This window comes from Culex quinquefasciatus, chromosome 3, assembly GCF_015732765.1.
Source record: "Culex quinquefasciatus strain JHB chromosome 3, VPISU_Cqui_1.0_pri_paternal, whole genome shotgun sequence".
In the NCBI taxonomy this organism is placed as follows: domain Eukaryota; kingdom Metazoa; phylum Arthropoda; class Insecta; order Diptera; family Culicidae; genus Culex; species Culex quinquefasciatus.
The window spans coordinates 149,296,436-149,319,485 of NC_051863.1; the positions used below are offsets into that span (position 1 = coordinate 149,296,436).

The 23,050-nt window shown below is 38.4% G+C and overlaps 2 protein-coding genes across 4 annotated transcripts in view; both read left to right on the top strand.

The window, feature by feature from the left end:
* The first annotated feature begins 1,211 nt into the window (after positions 1–1,211).
* LOC6037044 (tctex1 domain-containing protein 1-B) lies at positions 1,212–8,321 on the top strand. Its single transcript, XM_001846953.2, has 3 exons — positions 1,212–1,430; positions 1,596–2,113; positions 7,957–8,321. The coding sequence occupies exons 1-3, from the start codon at positions 1,425–1,427 to the stop codon at positions 8,123–8,125; spliced, it is 693 nt and encodes a 230-aa protein (XP_001847005.2). The 5' UTR covers positions 1,212–1,424; the 3' UTR covers positions 8,126–8,321.
* Positions 8,322–12,679: 4,358 nt separating this feature from the next.
* The window catches only part of LOC6037046 (putative ferric-chelate reductase 1 homolog), a 65,440-nt gene continuing 55,069 nt past the window's right edge, over positions 12,680–23,050 (top strand). Inside the window, exons 1-2 of one of the 3 annotated variants that reach the window (XM_038262336.1) lie at positions 12,680–12,990; positions 16,321–16,347. The gene's annotated coding sequence lies outside the window, so the exon portion shown is untranslated. The remainder of the gene's footprint in view (positions 12,991–16,320; positions 16,348–23,050) is intronic. The other 2 variants (XM_038262337.1, XM_038262338.1) reach the window with 2 other exon arrangements.

Genomic DNA, 23,050 nt, shown 5'->3' on the forward strand with positions numbered 1-23,050 from the left:
TGTTCAGGCGCTTACCAAGTTTGCTTAAGAAACCCCTGATTTCACCAGAGCATGCGAGCAGTTTAACTTAATTAAAAATTCAAACTTAGAGGGTTGAGCTGATACTAAATAAAAAAAATGAGTTAATTAAAATTTTATTGAATTTGTCATGAAAAGCTATTTAAAAATCTTCTAAATATTGAAGCTTAGTTAAATTCCCTTTCAGAACCTCAAATTGCAATACTTTTCTACCTTATTCGCGAACGAACGAATCCAGCATTGCCATAACTCAAATGTCTGCAGTAGACATACAGACAGCTGTTTTGTTAGACCATCAGGCATTTTCAAACCACCCACTTCCTTCCTCGCCTGAAGCATAGGGTACTTGGACCAAAAATGACACATTTTGACTTCTTTTTTCAATTGCTTTTCAAAGTGTTTTCAAGCTTAGCGCACTACTATTTTTTCTTAATCAGAAAATCATAAAAAAGTATGAAATTCATCCGAATTTAGCAGTTACTCACTTAACGAAAAAACAACAGCCCGAATTGCCCTCGGCACCACTACATTGACTGTATACTTTTTGATTCGTAATGGTGTGTCTTCGCCACGCTTTTTGCATGTTAACCCCTTACCGCCCTCAGTGGAATGGGGTGGGGCGAGGGTGATTTGAGCCCCTGGGAATAGTTCGTCCTTCACATGGATTTGGTGCCCATGCAGATTGTATGGGGGAAAAATTAGGACGAAGGAGAAATTGAGATTCTTAAGCAGAAAAAAGTGTATGTCTGTAAAAGGTATAATTCTATGTTGGTTATTCAATTCTATAATTAAAATTCATCAATTTAGAACTGGTTTGCTCATTATTATTTGCAGGAGCATTTTCCATACTATGATGAATTTCTCAACATTTTAAAATCGGAATGTATGGAATGTATTGGATACGTTTCTTTTACTTTATTTTCATATTCAGTTTTTATGGATCATACGTTAATAATTTCAGAAAAGATTGTATTTTTAATTTGATAAATATTTAATGCAAGATAATTCCACTAAACTGAATTACTGCAGTAGATACACTTACACATATTCTAAACAGCCTTATACCGAAACCCCATTTTTCCCTAAATAAAAGGGCACCCAATTGGGCTCTTGTTTGTTCCATTCCGAATCCCTCCCCCCAGAAACGCGAAAACCCCCCTAACCTTCCTCAAGAACTCCCTGCGCGATGCTTGCGCGCGTGGAAAATCAAGTGTGTTTGGAAAAGTTTTGCGCCCATTTTCCTTCCAGAAAAGAAAAGAAACGCTCGCCCGGCCGCTCGCGGGGAGCATGACAAAGGACTATTTATTAGAGTGCTGCTGGCTTTGCTTCGTCCCACGTGGAGCATCATCAGTGACGTTGCGCGGAATCGGCGGCGACCTTCTTCGGAACAACATTCCGGCCTCATAATGGAGGTAATTTGTTCTTTTCGCTTTCTTTTTTAAATATTGCTACTGATTAAAAGTTTTATCCTTACATCTTGTTATTTATTTCTTGGTTGTCGTCGTCGTCGTCGTCGTCGTCGTCTTCGTGACTGGTGTGCGGTTGGGCCGTGACACGTGACTGGTACATAATTAAAGCAAACTGGCGCCAATGCTGCTGGTGCTACTACGGCCGGAACAGCCTCGGCGGCCCCGGTCGCGGTCACAACGATTCCGTCAATCGGTCTGACAACAGCGACGGCAGCACTAGCGGTACGCAAAACCGCCCCAAATGTGAGTTCTGCCCTGTCGGGTCCGAAACCTGGTCGGTTCTTTGGGTCAGCGTTCAGCATCACCAACCGGTACCGGGCCAACAGCAGCAACCTAGGCAAGGTTAGCCTGGCCATCACGAACCTCAAAGTGCTGAACAACGTGCCACTTCCGCCGCCCATTTGTGCCATGGTCGCTTCGGATACTCCGCCAGCGTTGAAGTTTCAGCCGACGTACAGGCTCGACTCGAAGAACCCCTTCAATCGGGCCGCCTGCGAGGTGATCCTGCGGGAAGCTCTGGACAAGGCACTGCAGGGTGTGGAGTACAGCTCGTACTTTGCGCCGTCCCTGTGCCAGCAGATCTGCGAGGACGTCAAGGCCAAAGTGAAGGAGCTGAATTTTGATCGGTGAGTTTTATGGCCACTTTCGTGTTTTTCTTGTTTTTCTGTCGTAAAATCGAAACTAAAGCGCGGAAACAGATGGGCTCCGTCTAGTTTGGAATCCGTGTCGTAAAGTGTGCTTAGATCAGTGGTTCTTGGTTATTTTTATTTTTTTTCTTTTTGGGATGAAAATATTCCGATCCGATTCCGATTCCGGTCAGATTCAACGGGCCTTGGATGCATTTTGACAAGCTCGGATTTCTTTTTTAAATTAGCCACAACTAAAAATTAAGTTTAAAAGATGTGCACCAGTCCAATCAAGCTCATATTTGGGATACGAGTTTAGTTTGCCCACAATGTCCTGAAAGCCCGGTAGCGTGGTTCTCGGATATATGAAAAGATAAGTGTTTAATGTCAAGCGCCTCAACCGGAATTTTCAAGCAATATGGCCTGAGAAGCTAGCCTGAAATTTTGAGCGCTTTTGCTTATGGTTTAGTTGTTTCACCCTTGACCTGAAATTATAATGGAATTTCAATAAATTTAATTCATTTATTTTTGAAATGAGTTCATAATTTAATGCTAGCTTCGGGGAACATATTGCTTGAGAATTCCGGTTGAGGCGCTTGACATTAAACACTTATCTTTTCGTATATCTGTTAACCACGCTAACGGGCATTCAGGACATTGTGGGCAAACTAAACTCGTATCCCAAATACCACCAAAAATCACGATCAACTTGGATCGTTTTGCACTCTTCGGCAAAGTTGTAGGGAATTGAATTTCCTAGAAGAATCTCACACTTGGACAATTTTGGCTGGTCTCGCCCACCTGGCAGATAAATAATGAAAAGATGATTTTCTGCATACATTTTGCGATTTTCCCCATCTAATCTTCAATGATAAAAAGCGACCCTTAACAAAAATCATTTACTGAAACTGTTTTTTTCAAAAGTGCTCTAAACATCAAAATTTTCAAAAACCGAACGCGAGACTCAATTCTCCAGACAATTTTACATAAAAGTCTCCATATTGACCATTATCCTAAGTCCAATCCTTGTGAAGTTACATTGGTTTTAAAAATAAAACGTTACCTAATCCACCAGAAGGTGGTTGCTGCCTTCCCCCTAATCCTTGCAACCACACACTACGAAAGCTTTGGCTAACGCTTACTTAGTAAAGACACTATACATCTTAGAGCTGCCATCTATGATAAATTTAATGAACATTTTGAAAGCACTGCAGTGTTTGTGTGCGTGCACTGAGCGGAAAGTTCCGACAGCTATCCACCGGAGCTTTTAAAATATGTAAATAATGACCCTTTTTTGTATCAATCAAAAGTGTTTTTCTATCATAACTTTTGAAGTACTGCACAAAACCGGATGAAATTCAAAAAAGACTTGAAGAACCTGAAAACGAATCCAAAGACATAGATCCGGACAAAATCGGTCGAGCCAGTTCCGAAAAAAGTGAGTGAGAAAAAAATTCTACGTCCATCCACACGCACAGACATTTGCTCAGAATTTGGTTCTGAGCCGATATGTATAGGTAAAGGTATATCTTGGAGGCTTATTTAAAAAGTTCATTTTTTGAGTGATTTTATAGCCTTGCCTCAGTGAGGTGAGGAAGGCAAAATGCTGAAAAAATATTTTTTTTTATGGTTTTTGGCAATTTCTATATGACAGACTTGATTTTTCAGTCTCGAAAACATTTTTACCGGAAAGCTCGTCCGATTTCCCATAAGTTTGTGTTTGACCACATTTCAATTTGATGTATGGGCTTACAGATATAAGCTAATTCACTATCCAGGTTACTATACTACACTGAAAAAATATTATGTTTTCAGTTATGAGCAATGTAATTAGCTTATATTTATAAGCCCATACATCCAATTGAAATGTGGTCAAATACAAACATATGGGAAATTGGACGAGCTTTCCGGTAAAAATATTTTTGAGACTGAAAAATCAAGTCTGTCATATTTTGGGCGGTGCATTATAAATTCTGTAACATTCTTAATAGTTGAAAATCTACTTCAGGGATGCTTCCTGGCTCGATTCATTAGGCAAAAATAAGTAACTGTGTCAATTTTAAGCCAAATCGTTTCAATAATTTTCTGCCAGGTGACGCAGCTTTCACAAAAAATTGTCCAAGTGTGAGATTCTTGTAGGAAATTCAATTCCCTACAACTTTGTCGAAGGGTGCAACACGATACGAGTTGATAGTGCTTTAGAAAAAGTATAAATACTATGGCGTCATCCATAAAGTATGTCACGCTCTAGGGGGAGAGGGGGGGTTTGAGAAAGTGTGACATTGCGTGTTATAAGTATACACCCAGAACTGGGCATTGGCATACGAGAGGATAAAGAGCACGATTCGGTAGTAAAATGGTACTGTGTGCGAACGGAGAGGATAAATCCCGAAATTACCGAGAGTATTTTACTCATGGGTTCATTTTCAAAAAAAAAAATCATTTATCAAAAAAAAAAAATAGTACCGGTACCGAGGCTCGAACCCAAGACCTTCAGCTTATTGAACCGTGCCTTTGCGGAATGGGCCACCATGGTTCGGTGACTAAGTGGCGGTCATTTATCCATATAAGCCACTCTATAGGATGAACTGTTCCAATGAACGAATGAACACGCGAGAGGTCTTTACTCTCGCAAAATAGCACATTCCTCACGTTTATTTTCGTGAGGACTATCCTCTCGTTCTTTAACTTTGGGTGTAGGGAAAATTTTGGCTGATTTTAGCGTGACGTACTTTATGGATGAAGCCTATATTATATTTATACACCCAATATACTTTGAAGTATCTAAGCCGATTTCTTTTCATCGCATTGCTAATAACTCATCAACTCGGATCTTCTTGTACACTTCGACAAAGTTGTAGGGTATTGAATTTCCAACCAGAATCTCATACTAGAACAAATTTGGAAAGACACCTGCGCCACCTGGCGGAAAATTACTGAAATGATGTTTTTTCCCATACATTTTCGCGATTTTTCCCATATAAATTTCAACGACAAAAAACGATCCCTTTACCTTAACCAAATTGGTTCAAAATTGGCACAGTTACTTATTATTGCCTAAAGGATCGAGCCAGGGGGTATTTCTAAAGATTTTTTTAAAGGCTCAAAAATTTGACCTGCACCCAAAGTTAAAGAACGAGAGGATAGTCCTCACGAAAAGAAACGTGAGGTAAGTGCTATTTTGCGAGAGTATAGTCCTCTCGCGTGTTCATTCGTTCATTGGAACAGTCCATCCTATTGAGTGGCTTTTATGGACAAATGACCGCCACTTAGTCACCGAACCATGGTGGCCCATACAGAAAAGGCACGGTTCAATATGCCGATGGTCTTGGGTTCGAGTCTTGGTACCAGTACTTTTTTTTTTTTGATGGATGAACTTTTTTTGAAGATGAACCCATGAGTAAAATACTCTCGGTTATTTCGGGATTTATCCTCTCAGTCCGCACACAGTACCATTTTACTACCGAATCGTGCTCTTTATCCTCTCGTATGCCGATGTCCAGTTCTGGGTGCAGTTACAACCAACTGTCAAAAGCGTGTACATGAACAGTGGTACCATGGTGAGTTTTCGGTAATTTAAATTGATCGTTAAACTTTTGATCGATGGACTTTGAAAGAGACTTACGTCTGTTTGCTTCAAAAACTGTGGGATTTTGGGCACCACTGGTTTAATCTCTGAGACACAGCTGATACATATTGCTTCGGAGAAATTGAATGGTGGTGAGATTGGAGATTTACGAGCATGAAATGGCTGAGAAGGAGAGGGGTGCAATTGTACACAAACACACACACACATGTGCGGCTTTGCAACACGCGTTCCGAGGGGTGGTAGATTGCACTTTATAAGGAAATTTCCCTCGAGGGTACCACCGGAGCAGTAAGCGTGTGTGTGTGTGTGTTGGTGCAATATTTTATGCAATACCGGTTGATCCTGGCTGCCGTTGAGCACGCTGACTGTTCAAAGTGTGTACTTACTCTCGGGGTGGATAAAACGGCTGTAGAAACGTGAGATTTAGTTGCACGATCAGCCAACACATGCCAGGCTCTGGGAAGATGTTTACTACCGAGGAAAATATTTACCGCTCCTGGTGTGCTTGCTTTCGAAATTGGATTGATGAAGTTTGTCGATGCTCAGCTCTGGCCCGAGGCGCATTAGCTCGGAAAATTGCGATTTGATCTTGATGAAGACGAGGATGGAAAAACTGCTTGAAGAATATGGCACCTTAAATATCAGTACTGGTAGTTCAAATGTCGATGTGTGCTGGTTCTAAATTTTCAAAATTCAATAAAACAATCTTTGGTTTGGTTCTTGGGTTATTCGACACTTTCTCAATATCAACCTCTTTTGGATTTTCGTAAACTTTGCCAAACATTTAGTTTTCCAAAATAGCTGAATCTCTTACCATAAAATAAGTCTATTTTTAGATCCAATTCAACCTAACAACAAGTTTTCACAAACCATACTTTACACATCATCCCCAGTCGTTTGTGACGTACACGTAAAAACTTAATTGAACATAATCACTGCTTCCAAACGAGAGAGCACTTCCACCAAAGGAACGTTTAAAACTTCAGTAGAACTTCATCACCAGCCACTGCTCATGAAACTATAAGTACAACCCGTAAATACCCCGGGGCTCAATTTGCCAATACACACAAATCCATGCTGCCTGCTGTCGAACTTGGATAATTTAATGAGCAGACAACGTTTACGAAATTGAATTTTAATTAGAATTTGTTCGCTTTACCAGTACACCCATAAATGAAAGCTTTGCTGCTGCTGAGGGGGTGGTGATGGAGACGCCCGGTAGTTCCTAAACATCGTAATGAGTAGGAATTCTGCCCCCCCCCCCCCTCCACTTCCCCCTCCTTTACCTTGCAGTGTACAACGAAGAATATGTTTTGTGTGTGTGTGTGTGCTCTCGTCGTTCGTTCTTTAGCAAAGAAACATAATCTTGCTGTTTGCTGCTGCTGTCGACGACGGCTCGTTCGATTTTGCCGGCGAAAATGCCTTGCCTTGTTTGTAGCTTAATCTATATATCGTTGTAAAACAAGCTTATGTTGTGCTGCAGCTTTTCTGGGGTTTTCCTCGGTGTTGATTGCTGTACGGTGATGCTGTACGGTTACACTGGGTGGCTTATTTTATTTAAAGTTGCCGTTTAATTTTTCGTGTTATTTTTGTATTATTAACTTCTATAAAAAAATCTAAAATAAATTTTGAAGCTGAAGTTATTTTTTTAAATTCATTATTTGTTATCTTAGGTTTTGTTTATGTAATTTTGTACAACTTCATGTGCAATTCCGATACTATTTTGAGCATTTAATTTTTGCACCCCAGTGAATGCCATGTTCTACGTGTCGTATGCTCTTTGGCATGTCATCGTCGTCCTGGTGGATGTCGTCATCTCCTACCATCATAGCCAGCACCAGGGCGGATCTTGATTTTTACTTGTTTCTGATTAGTACAAACATTTTGCTGATTCGATCTGTGCGGTGCGGAAATTCGCCCCATCCATGCGGGAGAAGAAGGTGGAAATTTTCTTGCTTAAACTTTTCCCGATGGCGGTAGCGTCGCCTTGTTCAACTTTTGTAAATTAGCGACGTGGGTTAAAAGTTCTCGACGAGAGTACAGATGCGGGCTGGAGAAAGGTCGTTGCACGCATGGGGCGAGATTTTATCGGGATTGGAAAACGCTTTCGGGAGCTGGTGTCAGATGAAAGCCTCAACTCAACAACTCTGTTTCGAAGAGAACACTTCTGATGTTGGCTTGCCAACGTTTACCATGTTCTAGTGCAAAACATCTTTCTGATGCATCTTCCTGTTGGTTTTGTTGCTCGTTCCAGGTACAAACTGGTGGTGACCGTTACGATGGGCGAACGGTACATGCAGGGCATGAAATCAATAGCTCAGTTCCTGTGGGATCCGGAAAAGGATAGCTACGTGTCCTGTATTTACGACGCTTCGCCGAGCCTGTTTGCCGTTGCAACCATCTATGCCATCTATTTCGAGTAGTAGAGTGGTGACTATTTGTATACGTTACATACCAAGATCTCCGAAGCTCGGGAGATTTGAGGATTGTTTCATTTGTTGCTGCTGCTGTTGTTGTTTATTGAACTGTTATCCTGTCGTAGAGAGCGAACCTCATGAATAATAAAGCTCCGCTTAAGGGCACCATGTCAAGGTGGTGTATCACATTGCAAAGTGCAAAGCTCCCGGTGTTCTTTATTGCTGTGTGAGAACAAGCTTATTTCATGGCAGTCGATGATGATAGGGGGTGAAGGGAATGCCGCTGAGAATTCCCTGTCCAGAGCTTCGAGAACATGGCCAATTTTGCATTATTTATTGGGTACATATTCCGAATGCCGGTTAGTAGACCAACAGATGCTAGAATGGCATTTTTAGTGCTCGGAGAGTTCTCAAGAAATATGTATTATTCAGTGACGGTGTCTACAGCACATAATTCGGTCAACATCATTGCGAGAAATTTACAATTTTAATCATGTTTTATTGCTGGTAATTCCCTTGTTTGTTGTTGCTGGGTTGTTCAAATAATACTACAAAATAATTTTAAAACATATTAGGAAATGATATTTTAAAATGAAATCAACGAAAAATCCAAACATTGAGGAAGACGCAAAACTAAAACTGTCTCGATTAGTCCCTTTCGTATAGTTTTACGGTAAATGATTAAAAGTCACTTTACAAAGAACGATTGTTTTTTCAACATCACGACGTTCAGAAAAAATTATGAATTCGATTTTTTTAATCCAATGCTTTTAGAAGATCAGCATTGGTAGGAAAAACATTTTTTTAATGTAGAAGCTTACTCAAATGTGAGGTAAAGTTATCCTGCAATTGTCCATTTTTTCGTTTTTTTGTGTTAAGATGTTCATTTCTAGCAACTTTTTTTGGTAGATGACTTCATGTTTTTTATTTCCTTTTATTTATAGTTTAACGCATTTTATTTTTTTACTACTCTTTTTCGTGATGGAATAGGGTGTAACAACAAAATCGATTTTCCAGCACAGCAATTTTTCAGTTCCTTTTGTGGTCCTAAACAACTTCTCAGAGTTTGGGAACGATTGGTTTAGTCCTCACTTTGCGCAATGCGATTCAATTTTCCCATGGGATTTGCATGAGAACATTTTTTTTTTGGATTTTGATATTTAAATAATCCACGTTTCACGCTGTAACAAAACCGGACTCGTATTGCTCCAGAAGGTGCTCTACAACTTTCCCGAAGAGAGTATGGTGCTTACTTGCTCCTAAAAGAAGATACAGCTTCCTCAAAACTGGTCTAAAACACGATTTTCGAGCAAATCTCGACCATGCTTGTTTCTGCATTTCAATCCTGAGATATTCAATAAAAATCAAAAAAGCTCCGCGGATTTTCGTCACTTTTCATATGACAGAAGTTTCAACCATGTCGTGCTATCTTGACACAACCTGAAAATTGATGTAAGTGCGACAAATGATCATAGGGATTTCAGGTCAGAACGCGTTTGACACAGGGACGAGCTCGACTAGCGTAAACATTTTCAATCATAACTCGGGACTCCGGCAACCAAATTCAACCAAACTTCGGGACAATGAACAGAATGGTCAACAAAAGAAAACGTGTTTGTTATTGTTTACATTGCGGGCACTCGTTTTTGTTTATTCAAGGTTGGCACGAACAGTGAGACATCTGGGGAGCAATGAGACACTCTACGAAAATCAATTCGATTCTAGCTAAACATCATGTTTTTGTGTTGTATCCTGGTAGGTGACTTGTCCAACATGAAACTTCAACTGACAAAAGTTAACCTAAAAAGGATTGAAAAAATATAAAAACCATATATTTGCTTCACAAATGCAAACTTTCCCATGTCAGATGTAGATATCGCCACTGTCGCTGCAAGCCGTCGATCAACAAGTTGCTGTTTCTCTCATTCGATAACAATCCTCTTCAGCAGAGTTGAGCAGTTTGCTACGACGATCACCTCTCCACGTTTCAAGAGAGGCCTCAGCAGCCATGTACCGCTAGCGTGGTATGAGTATAACGTTATACCTAGCACACAGGTTCTCTTGCTCTCGAAAGAAAGCCAAAAACTCCCTGGCGATAAATCCACTCAACATACCTGTGTGCCTTCGCGGTTGCCATAACAAACGTGAAGCCCAAACAGGTTGATTGGCTTTGTGTTGAGGTTCCCCGGTTCCTCAGGTGTGGAGGAACTCAGCCACGGTCAGATTTGAGTGAATTCGATGAGTGTGTTGAGCGGTTTTTGGACGTTGGGGATAGTCAAGCGGGAAACCTGTTTTTGTTTCGTATACACTATGCTGATTTATGCTACACATGTTTGGATATTTATGTTGACCATCTTAAGTATTTCTTTGTGATTGTGTTAGTATTGTAGATATATGAAGTACTACTTACTGATGAATGGAATTTGAAACTATTATTTTGAGCTAAATAATGATGTATAACCTATATGCTGCGTTAGTAATAATTTATGAAATTTTTATCATTATTGATTTTGGTATCGATTATAATTCACATGTAGCTCGCTATGTTTTTACGTCCAAATGTTAGTCCAAAGACGATACTTAATCCACCTGGTGGTTAGTGCCTTATTCACATAAACATATATATTTGTTTTTGTAAAATAAAAACAAATGCGTTATTTATAAAAAGCGCTTAAGACCTCACAAAACTACCCGAGAAATGGCCTTAAAATTTAACTTTATGAACTCATAACTTTTCATAGGGCTCTCAATATTTTGGACACGTTGGATATGTCATTTGATTACGCAAAAAACGATTGGTTGCAAGACTAGTTTTCTTTAAAAAAAACTGTGATCTGACTTCAAAAATCTGTATAACTGACACTAAAGTGATCATAACTTTTGATAGGTCTTAAATTTTTTGGAAGTGTCTTTGAATTACCTTATACATGGAATTCGAAGAGTTTCCTACTACTACTACTTTTTCACTTTTTTGCCTTCCTCACTTTACTGAGGAAAGGCTATTAAATCACTCGAAAAACTAAATTCTTAATTTGACCTCCTAGATCCTGAGCAAATGTCTGTGTGTGTAATGGGATGTGGATCAAAAAAATTTTCACTGTATTATCTCGGTACTGGCTGAACCGATTTGGTCTCATTCGAATCGTCTTGCGGTCCCATAAGTCGCTATTGAAAATTAAAAAGCTTAGTGAAGTACTTCAAAAGTTATTCTAAAAAAATGATTCTAACAAAAGTCCGGAAGATTGTAAAAATGGCGGTTTTTGTAAGAAACCCCTTCATGTTATACATTTTTAGAAAGATTTTCATAAGACCTTTCCAACGAGTTCAAAAGTGTGAAGATCTGACTACCCTATCAAAAGTTATGCGCACTTAAGTGTTATTTATGCACTTTTTAGAGGCCGGATTTTAGAGGCCGGTTATTTATGCACTTTTTAGAGGCCGGATCTCATATATTTCGAAGAAAACGTTGTCCGGATCTATCATGCGACCTGTCGATGGATAGGTGATCAAAAGACCTTTCCAATGAGTTCAAAGGATTGAAGATCTAACAACCCTATCAAGAGTTATGCGCACTTAAGTGTTATTTATGAACTTTTTAGAGGCCGGATCTCATATTTTTCGTTGAAAACGTTGTCTGGATCTATCATGCAACCTGTAGGTGATCAAAAAACCTTTCCAACGAGTTCAAAAGATTGAAGATCTGACAACCCTATCAAAAGTTATGCGCACTTAAGTGTTATTTATGCACTTTTTAGAGGCCGGATCTCATATATTTCGATGAAAACGTTGTCCGGATCTATCATGCAACCTGTCGATGGACAACCCTATCAAAAGTTATACGCATATAAATGCCCTGAATTATGAAGATCTGACTACCCAATCTGATGGTATGAATAATGAATCAAGTTGATAGAACACTCCGCCCTTGTGTATCTATTTTGGATAGCATTACCCTCTAAATGTGAGGAAGGCAACAACCACGTAAGGGTGGATTAAGTAACTTTTTTTTTCGACTAAAAAGTGCTATAAATGTGGGGAAGGTACAGATCACATCCATAAGAATAAAATTACAATTGGATAACTTGTTTTTTTTCCGCTTGAATTCTGATACAATTTTAGAGATTTAAAGACGGCATTTAACAAAATGTAAAAGAATAAAGTTTAGCCCCAAATATTCAGCGAGAACCACCCCAAACGCTCGATCCGCACTCAACTGTGAGTGACTGGAGGTTCCCGCAACCTGCGAGTTGCACTGACTGCGTGAGCACCGCGAAGTCATGTACACTGTCAAAATTTATGGAAAATGTTTCTTTTAATACTATCGTTCTTTGCTTGACTTTAATTATTCTTGTAATGTCATGTAAATTTAAAGGAAAAAACATGTTAAATTACATGGCAAATTTTTACATGCGCTAACTTTACATAATTTTTGACTGTTCATTTCGCCCGCGGCAAGTAACCTGCCACAGTGTTGCTGCTGCTTCACTCGGAGTGCTTCCAGAGACCACAGAACTCGTTTTACCACACAGACTACCTTGCCGTCGAGTTTCGCGCGATTCGCTGGAGTTGTAGTGGACGCGAGTCAAGCGATCACGCTAAGCCGTTTGGAAGTAGCAGTCTTGCAAGTGCCTTCGGTGAGAGTGGTCGTCGAACTCTCTTCTCGCGTGGCGTCGCGTCGGCTTGTCTATTGTGTGTGTCGTTTGATCTTGGTCTCGGATCTCTTGATCCGCGCTTTAGTTGGTGTTTTATAGTTTGTGCGGGGTTTCCCTTTTTTGCGAAGACCACGACGTGATTTGAAAGGTTTTTAATTGCCGCGGGTGTGTGTGTGTGTTCGTTTGTGTGACGGTGCGTGCGTTTCTTCGTTCGATACGGTTAGTAAAGTGTTCCACGTTCTCCAGGAACCGTAAACTTGCGAAAATAGCCAAAGGAAAATTGATTGTAGCTTCCTGTATCGGTGAACAGTGGTAGCGTGTGCTACCGCACTGCATGAAGAAGCTATTCTGTGCCGGATTCGCTCTGGATAATTATCTATTCAGTTATACGAAAAATCAATGCACTCAATACGGTTTTGGGTCATTTGCATCTCTCGGCTGTGTGTACTGTGTAGATTGTTTGAGCCGAAGCTGTTCGACGCAAAGCTGAACCGCTCGCTCATCTTCGGTATCTCGGTGTCAACTACGAGGAACTTCGTGTAGAAAGAGTCGTGCAGCTATCTCTGCGCGAGACTTTGCCGAACGGCCGGAAGAAGCAGATTGTGATACCTGTTCGTTCGAAATCCGGATGATGTCAGCGTTCGATCTCGGCAGAGAACCTGTTTTATCAACTGGCGCGGAATTTTAAGCCCGCCTATATTGTTAGCGCGTCGTTGACGAGAGACTCATCGGGTAGAAAGTGACAGTTGATTACGTCGTCAGCGTCGGTTTTGACGACGGCTCCACGTGATCTCTATTGTGTCTGATGGCTCGTGCGAACAAGTGAAAACGAATATTAAACATACAAAAATAATAAAAACAAAAATCTGTTAACAATAGTCGAGTCGTGTGAACTCCCTTTTTGCCCGATTGTGTGGACTGCGAGGACTGTGGAGTTGTCGTTACTTTCGGCCATAAACCAACACAGCACGGGGGAGGTGGAGAGGAAAACAAACACCGCGGGTTGGGCTGGTCAAGGGGAGGAGTGAATGAAACTGTTTGTTGTTTTTTGTGATTTTTGAAGGTTTGACACGGAAAAACTTAATCCGTGAATACTGAAGATAAATGATAGAAAAAAATAGCCAATGCACAGTCGCAAATTTAAGTGGAAAACGGATTTTCCGAAAAATAGTAAAGTTTTGGAGTTTTGGTGTCTTCAGAAGAGTTGTTGCAAATGAAAAGGGGCAACTTTTGGTTTTGTTGAAAATTGGGATGGTTCACTATTAGGGTGATTTTGAAAATCTAACTTTTCAGGAATATTTTTGGGATTTTTTTGTCTTCTAGAAAGTTGTTGAACTTGCCAATTCAAGCAATTTTGTCGAAGACACCAAAATTTTATCTCGTAATCTACGCCTTCTACGACCAAACTAATAGAAAGCATCTAAGTAAACCTTCAAAAATCAGTGTTTTTGAATGTGGCAATTCAGGGTTAAGTTTTAGAGAATAGTGATGTTTGGGGCACTTTTAGAGCTCTAAAAAACAAACAATTTAATTTTTTGACAGGTCAATTTGGACTTAAGGCTCAAAAGTTACAGACATTTTAAGGTAAAAAAGATGCAAATTTAAAACTTAAATATTTCGAAAAGGCGTTAGTCAAATTTTAAGCACTAGGTTGCATTTGAAAGAAGAGATCCAGCACTACTAACGCTGAAAAAATCCCAGGGGTGTTTTTCTTTCAACTCGAGATATCTTCATTTGAAAAAGGCTAATTTTCAAGGGAAAACCTTATGGGACCACCCTAACGAATTTAAAAAAATTGTCCAAATATATGTTTTTCCATGTAATTTTGCCTGCTAAATCTGAATCTGCCCTCAGAATTGACCCAAAGTGTCGCAAAATCGATTTTTGGTCATTTTTTTTTTCTGTCTGAGTAATCTACCACTGAAACCTGATTATAGGTCTATTGTAGGATTTTTGGTCATATTTTGTGTTCAAATGATAATGTCACATGGAAACCCAAAATATGACCAAAAAGCTCCAAAACTTCACCATTTTTCGGAAAATCCGTTTTCCACTTAATTTTGCGATCTGGACCACTGTGCAATGTATAGAAAAGCTTAAAAAATATGAAAATACAAGTTTAATCAATTGAAAACTATCGAAAATGTTCCCATCCAGGTTCTGGCATCATAGTTTTCAGTTGATCAGTTGATTGAAGTTCAATTGCAAGATTTACACAAAAATCCACAATATTAAATATCACAATGTATTTTCCGTTTAAAAGCGTTTACAAAATTGGGCTATCAAGACTTGAACGAAAAACGTCTCGACAACATTTTATCATATTTCGATGATTGTTGTTGAAATGATTCATGAAAACAGTTTTTTTAAATGCTTGTTATTATTATTTATTCAAACCTGGGGGTTGTTGATTGCAATTCTATTTCTATTTGAAACTATAAAAAATTATGGAAAATCTTGTAATCTCTTATTACGCAAAGTATCATGAACATTCAGATTCAGCTTTGAAAAAATGTTTTTAATGTTATTGTTTTTAAATATTAATTACATCAGTTTTGAACAGTTAGCAGTCTATTTTTAAATTGATATATTTTTGCTTTTGTTAAGAAATCAAACTAGTTAAATTTTCAAGCTGTATATATCTAACAATATTGGATGAAAGGTACTCCAAAACACTACATTTGTTTTGAGTTGAACAAAATTTAGCTTTTTGCTAAGCTAATAAACATGAAATGAATTGAATTTAAATCATGCAGGTTAAGGGTGACGATTCTCGAATTTCGCTGGGATCGAAGGTTGAATTTTGCTATTTCTCGGAAATAAAAGTTATTATTCTAAATTATTGCTTTGGTGTCTATAATTTAGTTCTGGCCTTAGAGAGTTCAATTACGTATTATATAAGGATGTTTGATATTCAAAACAGATTTCTATGGTTTATTTTAACGTTCAATAAGAAGTCATTCAACCACATTTTTTGATTTTTACCAACGGGAGCGAATGGCCCATAGGGTTAACGTTCCCCTAATAAAATCAACAACAACAAGATTCTTTGATATAATAAGATTTTTTTTTGCGTAATGGTTTGCATTTGCATGAATTTGGTAGTCTTTTAGTTTTCTTAATAACGATGCAATAGATGATTGTTTAATACATTTATGAACTGAAAATGTATGTATGTATGTATGTATGAACTAAAAATATCACAAAAGCAATAAGAAAAATTCAGAATTTATTTAAGGACTTAAAGTGAAATTTATATTCTCTTGGAAAATCAGACAGCCTTTTTTAAACTTCTTGGAAATAAAGGTTTTCCTGCAATAATAAAGCAAGCTCTACTCCGAACTCCACACCATGCTAGTGTTATAATTAATTTTTCCTGCATTTTCTCCATCATCTGTTCCCACTAAACCACGCGATCGCGTTCCCTCCGTACTTTCCGTGTACCGCCGTCGTCGTCGTGGACTTTCCTGAACACGACAACATCGTCATCCCCGTTCGACGTTGAATCATCTCATCGGACGAACTGCTGCTCCACGTCTCCGCGCACAGTTTAGTTGCCACTGAATAGAGAATAAGGTGAGTTAATTTTCATAGTTTTTTCTTCTTCTTTTCGTACCTTTTTGTGGTCGTTTAAACTTTTCGTTGTTTTCTCTTCGCGGTTATGAATAAATCAGTGTTATTGAAATTACTTTTCAGCGCCCCATGCAGACTGCTGCAGCAAAGGGGTGATGTCAGGAAATAGGGATGAAGACATTATCCGGGGTTGAGCCGGAAAGTTGAATGACTTTGTGTGTGAGCTTTGGCTAATTTTGTTGACGTAAGTCCGAGACAGGGGTGATCTGTTTGCTCAAGTGGTGTTCATGGAACAGTTTTTTTTTTCAAGTTTGTCTGTTGATTCGCGAATGGTACTTGAGAAATGGGTTGAACGGTTGGATTAGTTTGAATGTTCCTGTACTTGTAAACATCTCACCTTAGCTTTTGATTTTATTGGTCAAGTTCTGAAACCAGAAAAGCCAGATCAGAGATAAAGTTTTTCAAGTGCTGGAACGTTTTATTTTTTAAGTTTTGATTTTTCTTTAATCAAAATCAACCCAAAAATAGAATATTAATAAAAATCGAAGTTTAAACAGATGTTGCAATGCAAACAATTTTTATTTTCATATTCTGTTTTAAATTTTTGCCATATGCTGTCACTGTAAAAAAAGTTCCAATAAAGCTCACGTTTTTCCTACCAATTATAAACAAGCAAAACAGACACGTTAACAAACGATAGCAAAACACAACAATACGCCCATTAACCACAAAGCACAATAACTAACCGCCACATCACGGGTGACAAATGGGTCATTCAGGTCTCGCTTATTTATTGCATAAAACCCCAAAAGAAAACCCCAAGAACCTGTCACTGGCATACTTAGCGCGAAAAAAACTCGCTTTCCTTCACACTCACACATGTGCTATCGAAAGCGAAAATGAACGCAACTTTGCGCAGTTTGCTACAGTTATTTTGCAGACCGGCTGATTAAAGCTACAGGTACACCTATGGGTCTGGGTGTGCACAGGGGGGGCATCGTCTCGTCATAGGTGAACAAACCTGTTGTGACAGTGTGGGGAGGTCCCCTCGGGGTGGGCTACCACGAGCACGAAGACTGGTTTTGTACCGTACTTGCGGTAGGTTCTGTCTGGATTTGTGGACGTTATTTGTTGTTGATATGACTTTGAAGATCTTAAAGTTTACATCTTCCAAGTTTGCATATTTTTTACTGTGTAAAAAGATTTTGATAATAAGAAAAAAAGTTAAGAAAGAGCGAGTTGTGGCGCTATAACCACGGCAAATAGTGTCCTGGGCATTTGTGGAAATACGGTGTCCCATCCCTAGAGGGTCCCGGAGCACCAAAACTTCTTAGCATGGTGGCTCCCAACGATAAATTGCCTAAACAAACAGGAACGTGAGCGGGGGATCCCCACGTTTCTTCCTCCCCTGCAGATTCAGAACTGTATTGCTGTTTGAACATTCGTGTTCAAACTCAATCCAATTCAACGAATCATCTTTGCGGTTTACTTTACGCAGTTGGCCTGGCCGCTTTAACGTTTGTGATGTTTCAAAGCAATTTATTGCATTGGGGCACTGCAATTGTTAATAATGACAAGAGGATGCTAGGCGTTAATCAACCTAAGGCATTTTCCAGGATGCCCTCGAAAGACTGGCTGCGCTAGGGTTAGATTAGATTAGATTAGAGATTAGATAAGAAAAAAAAGTTAAGAAAACTTCAAAAGGGATTTAATCTCTCTTCCAAAGTAAAGGAATATAGCTTTTCAAACAGCAGAACAAAGGAGAGGGAGCGATTTTTTGGTTCTTTTTACCAAGTGCTTACTCTACATTTAGAATTTTTCCACAGATCTTGCAACTCCCTTTCCCCTCATAAATGCTAATTATAAATAAATGTTAATGTTATCAATATTATGTAATCAAACCGTGCAAGAAATTCTTGAAAAAAATCAGATCAAGGTGTAAACATTTGGTCTTCTGACATCCAATGCGACTTCCAAACGTTATTTTGACACAAAATAACCACTCACCACTTTGGCAGATATACACAGTAAAAAATCATTATAATATGGGTAATTCTACGCCAACTCACACAGCAGTTGCCCCGACCCCTCTTCGATTTGTGTGAAACTTTGTCCTAAGGGGTAACTTTTGTCCCTGATCACGAATCCGAGGTTTTTTTTTTGAACATGCGAAAAAAGAGGTATTTTTCAATAATTTGCAGCCTGAAACGGTGATGAGATATACATTTGGTGTCAAAGGGACTTTTATGTAAAATTAGACGCTCGATTTGATGGCGTACTCAGAATTCCGAAAAAACGTATTTTTCATAAAAAAAACACTATAAACGTTTTAAAAATTCTCCCATTTTCCGTTACTCGACTGTAAAAAATTTTGGAACATGTCATTTTATGGGAAATTTAATGTACTTTTCGAATCTATATTGACCCAGAAGGTTCATTTTTTCATTTAGAACAAAATTTTTCATTTTAAAATTTCGTGTTTTTTCTAACTTTGCAGGGTTATTTTTAGAGTGTAACGATGTTCTACAAAGTTGTAGAGCAGACAATTACAAAAAATTGATATACAGTATGTAAAAAAAGTATTTACACCCCTTGGGCACTATGCACATTTTGTGATGAAACATGTAAAAAATTTAAAGTTTGACAGGAACCTAGTACTACGTTTTGTTCAGAAACTCATGCCAAACATTTTGCTACAAAAACTCATGAAAAGATGATTTCTATAAAAGTTATATATAATTACGAAAATAAAAAGTACACCTTTCGAAAATTAACATAAATAATGTTATTTGTTGACAAATCACCATAAATCAGTCTCAACTTCCATCCTTGACTGATTAAAAGAATTTGGATTGAATATAAAGTTTACTAACTACTTAGTATAAAAGTTTATATAACCTGAAATTCTATATAAAACTTATCTAAACTTAATTTGCAAACTTTTAATTCAACTAAGTGTCATATATTACCATATAATTGCTAAATAAACATTTGGAGTGGGTATAACACCGTTTTGGGGTATTTGTATCGATAGAATAGATTTTCGTTGAATTTCGTACAACCCGGTATTACGTCGCCGGCATCTGAATGGTCCACGATTCACAAGTTGTATGTGGAATCGGAAGGCATAAAATTTCCGATCTTTGATACCCAAACATCTAGGTTTTCTTTAAAACCTACGTTTTAAAAACCTAAGCAAAAACGTTGTTATGGTTTCGTTTGAGCAACCTGCCAAAATGTATGGAATTTCGTAATTTTTGTTCTCGTGGATCAAACTTACTTTTTGCCCAGGTATTTAAAAACGTAGGTTTTAAAGAAAACGTAGATGTTTGGGTATCAAAAGATCGGAAATTTTATGCCCTTTCCGATTCCACATAGGTTGACTTGTGAATCGTGGACCGGTTCGGATGCCGGCGGATTTTCCTACGACGTAATTCCGGGTTGGTACGAAATTCCAACGAAAATCTATTCTATCGATACAAATACCCCAAAACGGTGTTATACCCACTCCAAAATGTTTATTTAGCAATTATATGGTAATATATTGACACTTAGTTGAATTAAAAGTTTGCAAAATTAAGTTTAGATAAGTTTTATATAGAATTTCCAGAGTTATATAAACTTTTATACTAAGTAGTTAGTAAACTTTATATTCAATCCAAATTCTTTTTTTAATCAGTCAAGGATGCCTATTTGGAGTTGGGAGACTGGATTTATGGTGATTTGTCAACAAATAACATTATTTATGTTAATTTTTCGAAAGGTGTACAAACTTTTTTTGCACCTTTTTTATTTTCGTAATAGTATTTGTTATATAACTTTTAATAGAAATCATCTTTTCATGAGTTTTTTTGTAGCAAAATGTTTGGCATGAGTTTCTGAACAAAACGTAGTACTAGGTTCCTGTCAAACTTTAAATTTTTTACATGTTTCATCACAAAATGTGCATAGTGCCCAAGGGGTGTAAATACTTTTTTTACATACTGTATAGACATAAGGGGTTTGCTTATAAACATCACGAGTTATCGCGATTTTACGAAAAAAAGTTTTGAAAAAGTTGGTCGTCATCAATCATGGCCGTTCATGATCACCCGCGACAGACACGGACGACGAAACAAAGAGAAACGCAAAAAGTAACTTTTTCAAAACATTTTTTCGTAAAACCGCGATAAGTCGTGATGTTTATAAGCAAACCCCTTATGTCTATATATTAAATTTTTTGTAATTGTCTGCTGTACATTTTTGTAGAACATTGTTACACTCTAAAAAATAATCCTGCAAAGTTAGAAAAAACACGAAATTTTAAAATGAAAAATTTTGTTCTAAATGAAAAAATGACCCTTCTGGGTCAATGTAGATTCGAACAGTACATTAAATTTCCCATAAAATGACATGTTCCAAAATTTTTTACAGTCGAGTAACGGAAAATGGGAGAATTTTTAAAACGTTTTTAGTGTTTTTTTCGATGAAAAATACGTTTTTTCGGAATTCTGAGTACGCTATCAAATCGGGCGTCTAATTTTATATAAAAGTTGCAGGCTGCAAATTATTGAAAAACACCTCTTTTTTTGCATGTTCAAAAATGGAAGGGGTTGTACCGCCCCACCGTCACGAGATATCAAAAAACGGACCTCGGATTCGTGATCAGGGACAAAAGTTACCCCTTAGGACAAAGTTTCACGCAAATCGAAGAGGGGTCAGGGCAACTTTTCCCGATTTCGTGTGAGTTGGTAGAGAATTACCCATATTACATCTGGGATGGGGTACATCTTTAATGTTACAAAAAAATGTGTAATTTTACCTCTGAAACTGTGTTTTCACTTTTCTGGTGTAATGTCACTTTTGTTGTCTAAATTGTTGTCTAAATTACATAACAAAAAGGTAACCTTTCAAATGTATGCAATTTTTTACTGTGTATCTATCATGAAAGATGCACAGCTAAAAAAGTAGTAATCCAGCTGCGTGTAAAAGGCCTGGGTGTAAAATAAATATTGCATTATTTTTTGCAACTTAATGTAATTTTACACCCTGAAATATGTAGCCCTTCACTATAGGGGGATGGCGTCGCTATTTTTAGACCACGTTTTCCACTTTTTCTCATCGAAACTGACTACTTTATCGACTTCATTTTGCTGGGTGAGATAGGACACCGTCTATTTTTAGACGATGACTCAGCACTTTTCCACTCTTGCGCTTAAAAAAACCAGGTGGCAGCACGATGTAACGCCACGTCCCTATGGGAAACCTACTTGAACGAAATGTCAAGCTCATATATGTGTTTATCCTTACAACTTTTCTTCGGTCTGATGGCTGAGTGGGCTAAGGCGCCAGTCCTTACTGTTGGTGTTGGGTTTGAATCCCGTCGGTTGCAACTTTTTTTTTGTGTTTGCAAAAATTGTACATGCAGTGTGTAATATTAAGTGTTTATTTTGACGAAGGTGATGTGCATGCTTTTGCATTCGATTTTACCATCGGATTTTTTGCTGTGTGTCACGCTCTATCGTCTTACGTACACGCAGAAAAATATTTTGTTCGATCAGCCTGTACGAGGTTTGGATCAACAAAATTTTGTTGAATATAATCAACGCAGATTTTGCGTTAAAAAAAAAACGAAAAACGAAACTATTGGCACTACGCCCCCCGGGGCATGGCCTTCCTCTAACGTGGGATTTCTGCTCCAGCGCCTCTGACGAGACAGGAGAAACCGGGACCGACGTTTTACTTCACCATCCGATAGAAACTCAGTGGATAAGGCGGGAATCGAACCCGCGTCTCATAGCATCATCGGGATCGGCAGCCGAAGCCGCTACCCCTGCGCCACGAGACCCAGCTTTTGCGTTGAAACAAACCTTGATTATCTCAATTCTACAAAAAATCTGTTGTTGTTATGAAAAAGTTGCTTAGACGTTTAGCGTTGATTCAACAAAAATCTTGATTTTCAAATCAACAAAATGTTTTGTTGATTTAAATATGTCTTATTTTTCTGCCAGTATTAAAAAAAGTAGTTATCCAGCTGCTTGCAACGTGTCTGCGTGTAAAATAAATTTTGCAATATTTTATGAAATTTTAAACCCTGAAATATGTACCCTATCAGTATAGTGACGTGGCGTTACATCGTGCTGCCATCCGGTTTTTTAAGTGCAAGAGTGGAAAAGTGCTGTGTCATCGTTTAAAAATAGACGGCGTCCTATCTCGCCCAGCAAAATGAAGTCGATAAAGTTGTCGGTTTCGATGGAAAAAAGGTGTAAAACGTGGTCTAAAAATAGCGACACCATTCCCCTATGGGAAACCTACTTGACTTCAAGCTCATATATGCGTTTATCCTTTTCATTCTTCAGCGATCTGATGGCCAAGGGGGCTAAGGCGCCATTCCTTACTGTTGGTACTGGGTTTGAATCCCGTCGGTTGCATCTTTTTTTGTGTTTACAAAAATGGTACATGCAGTGTGTAATATTAAGTGCCTTTTTTGACGAAGGTGATGTGCATGCTTTTGCATGCGATTTTACTATCTATTTTAAGCTGTGTGTGTTAGATTTCAGCACTGTTGTCTTATTAACACTGGAACGCCCAACGCATGTCCAACTTACACGGACGCCCAAGCCTCCCAAAAAAGGTGGAACGGTAACTTCAACTCGCTGGTTCTCGGGCTTAACTCAACCAATCGGGACGATTCTTGTTTCCAGTGATTTGCAAGAATGTCTAGATG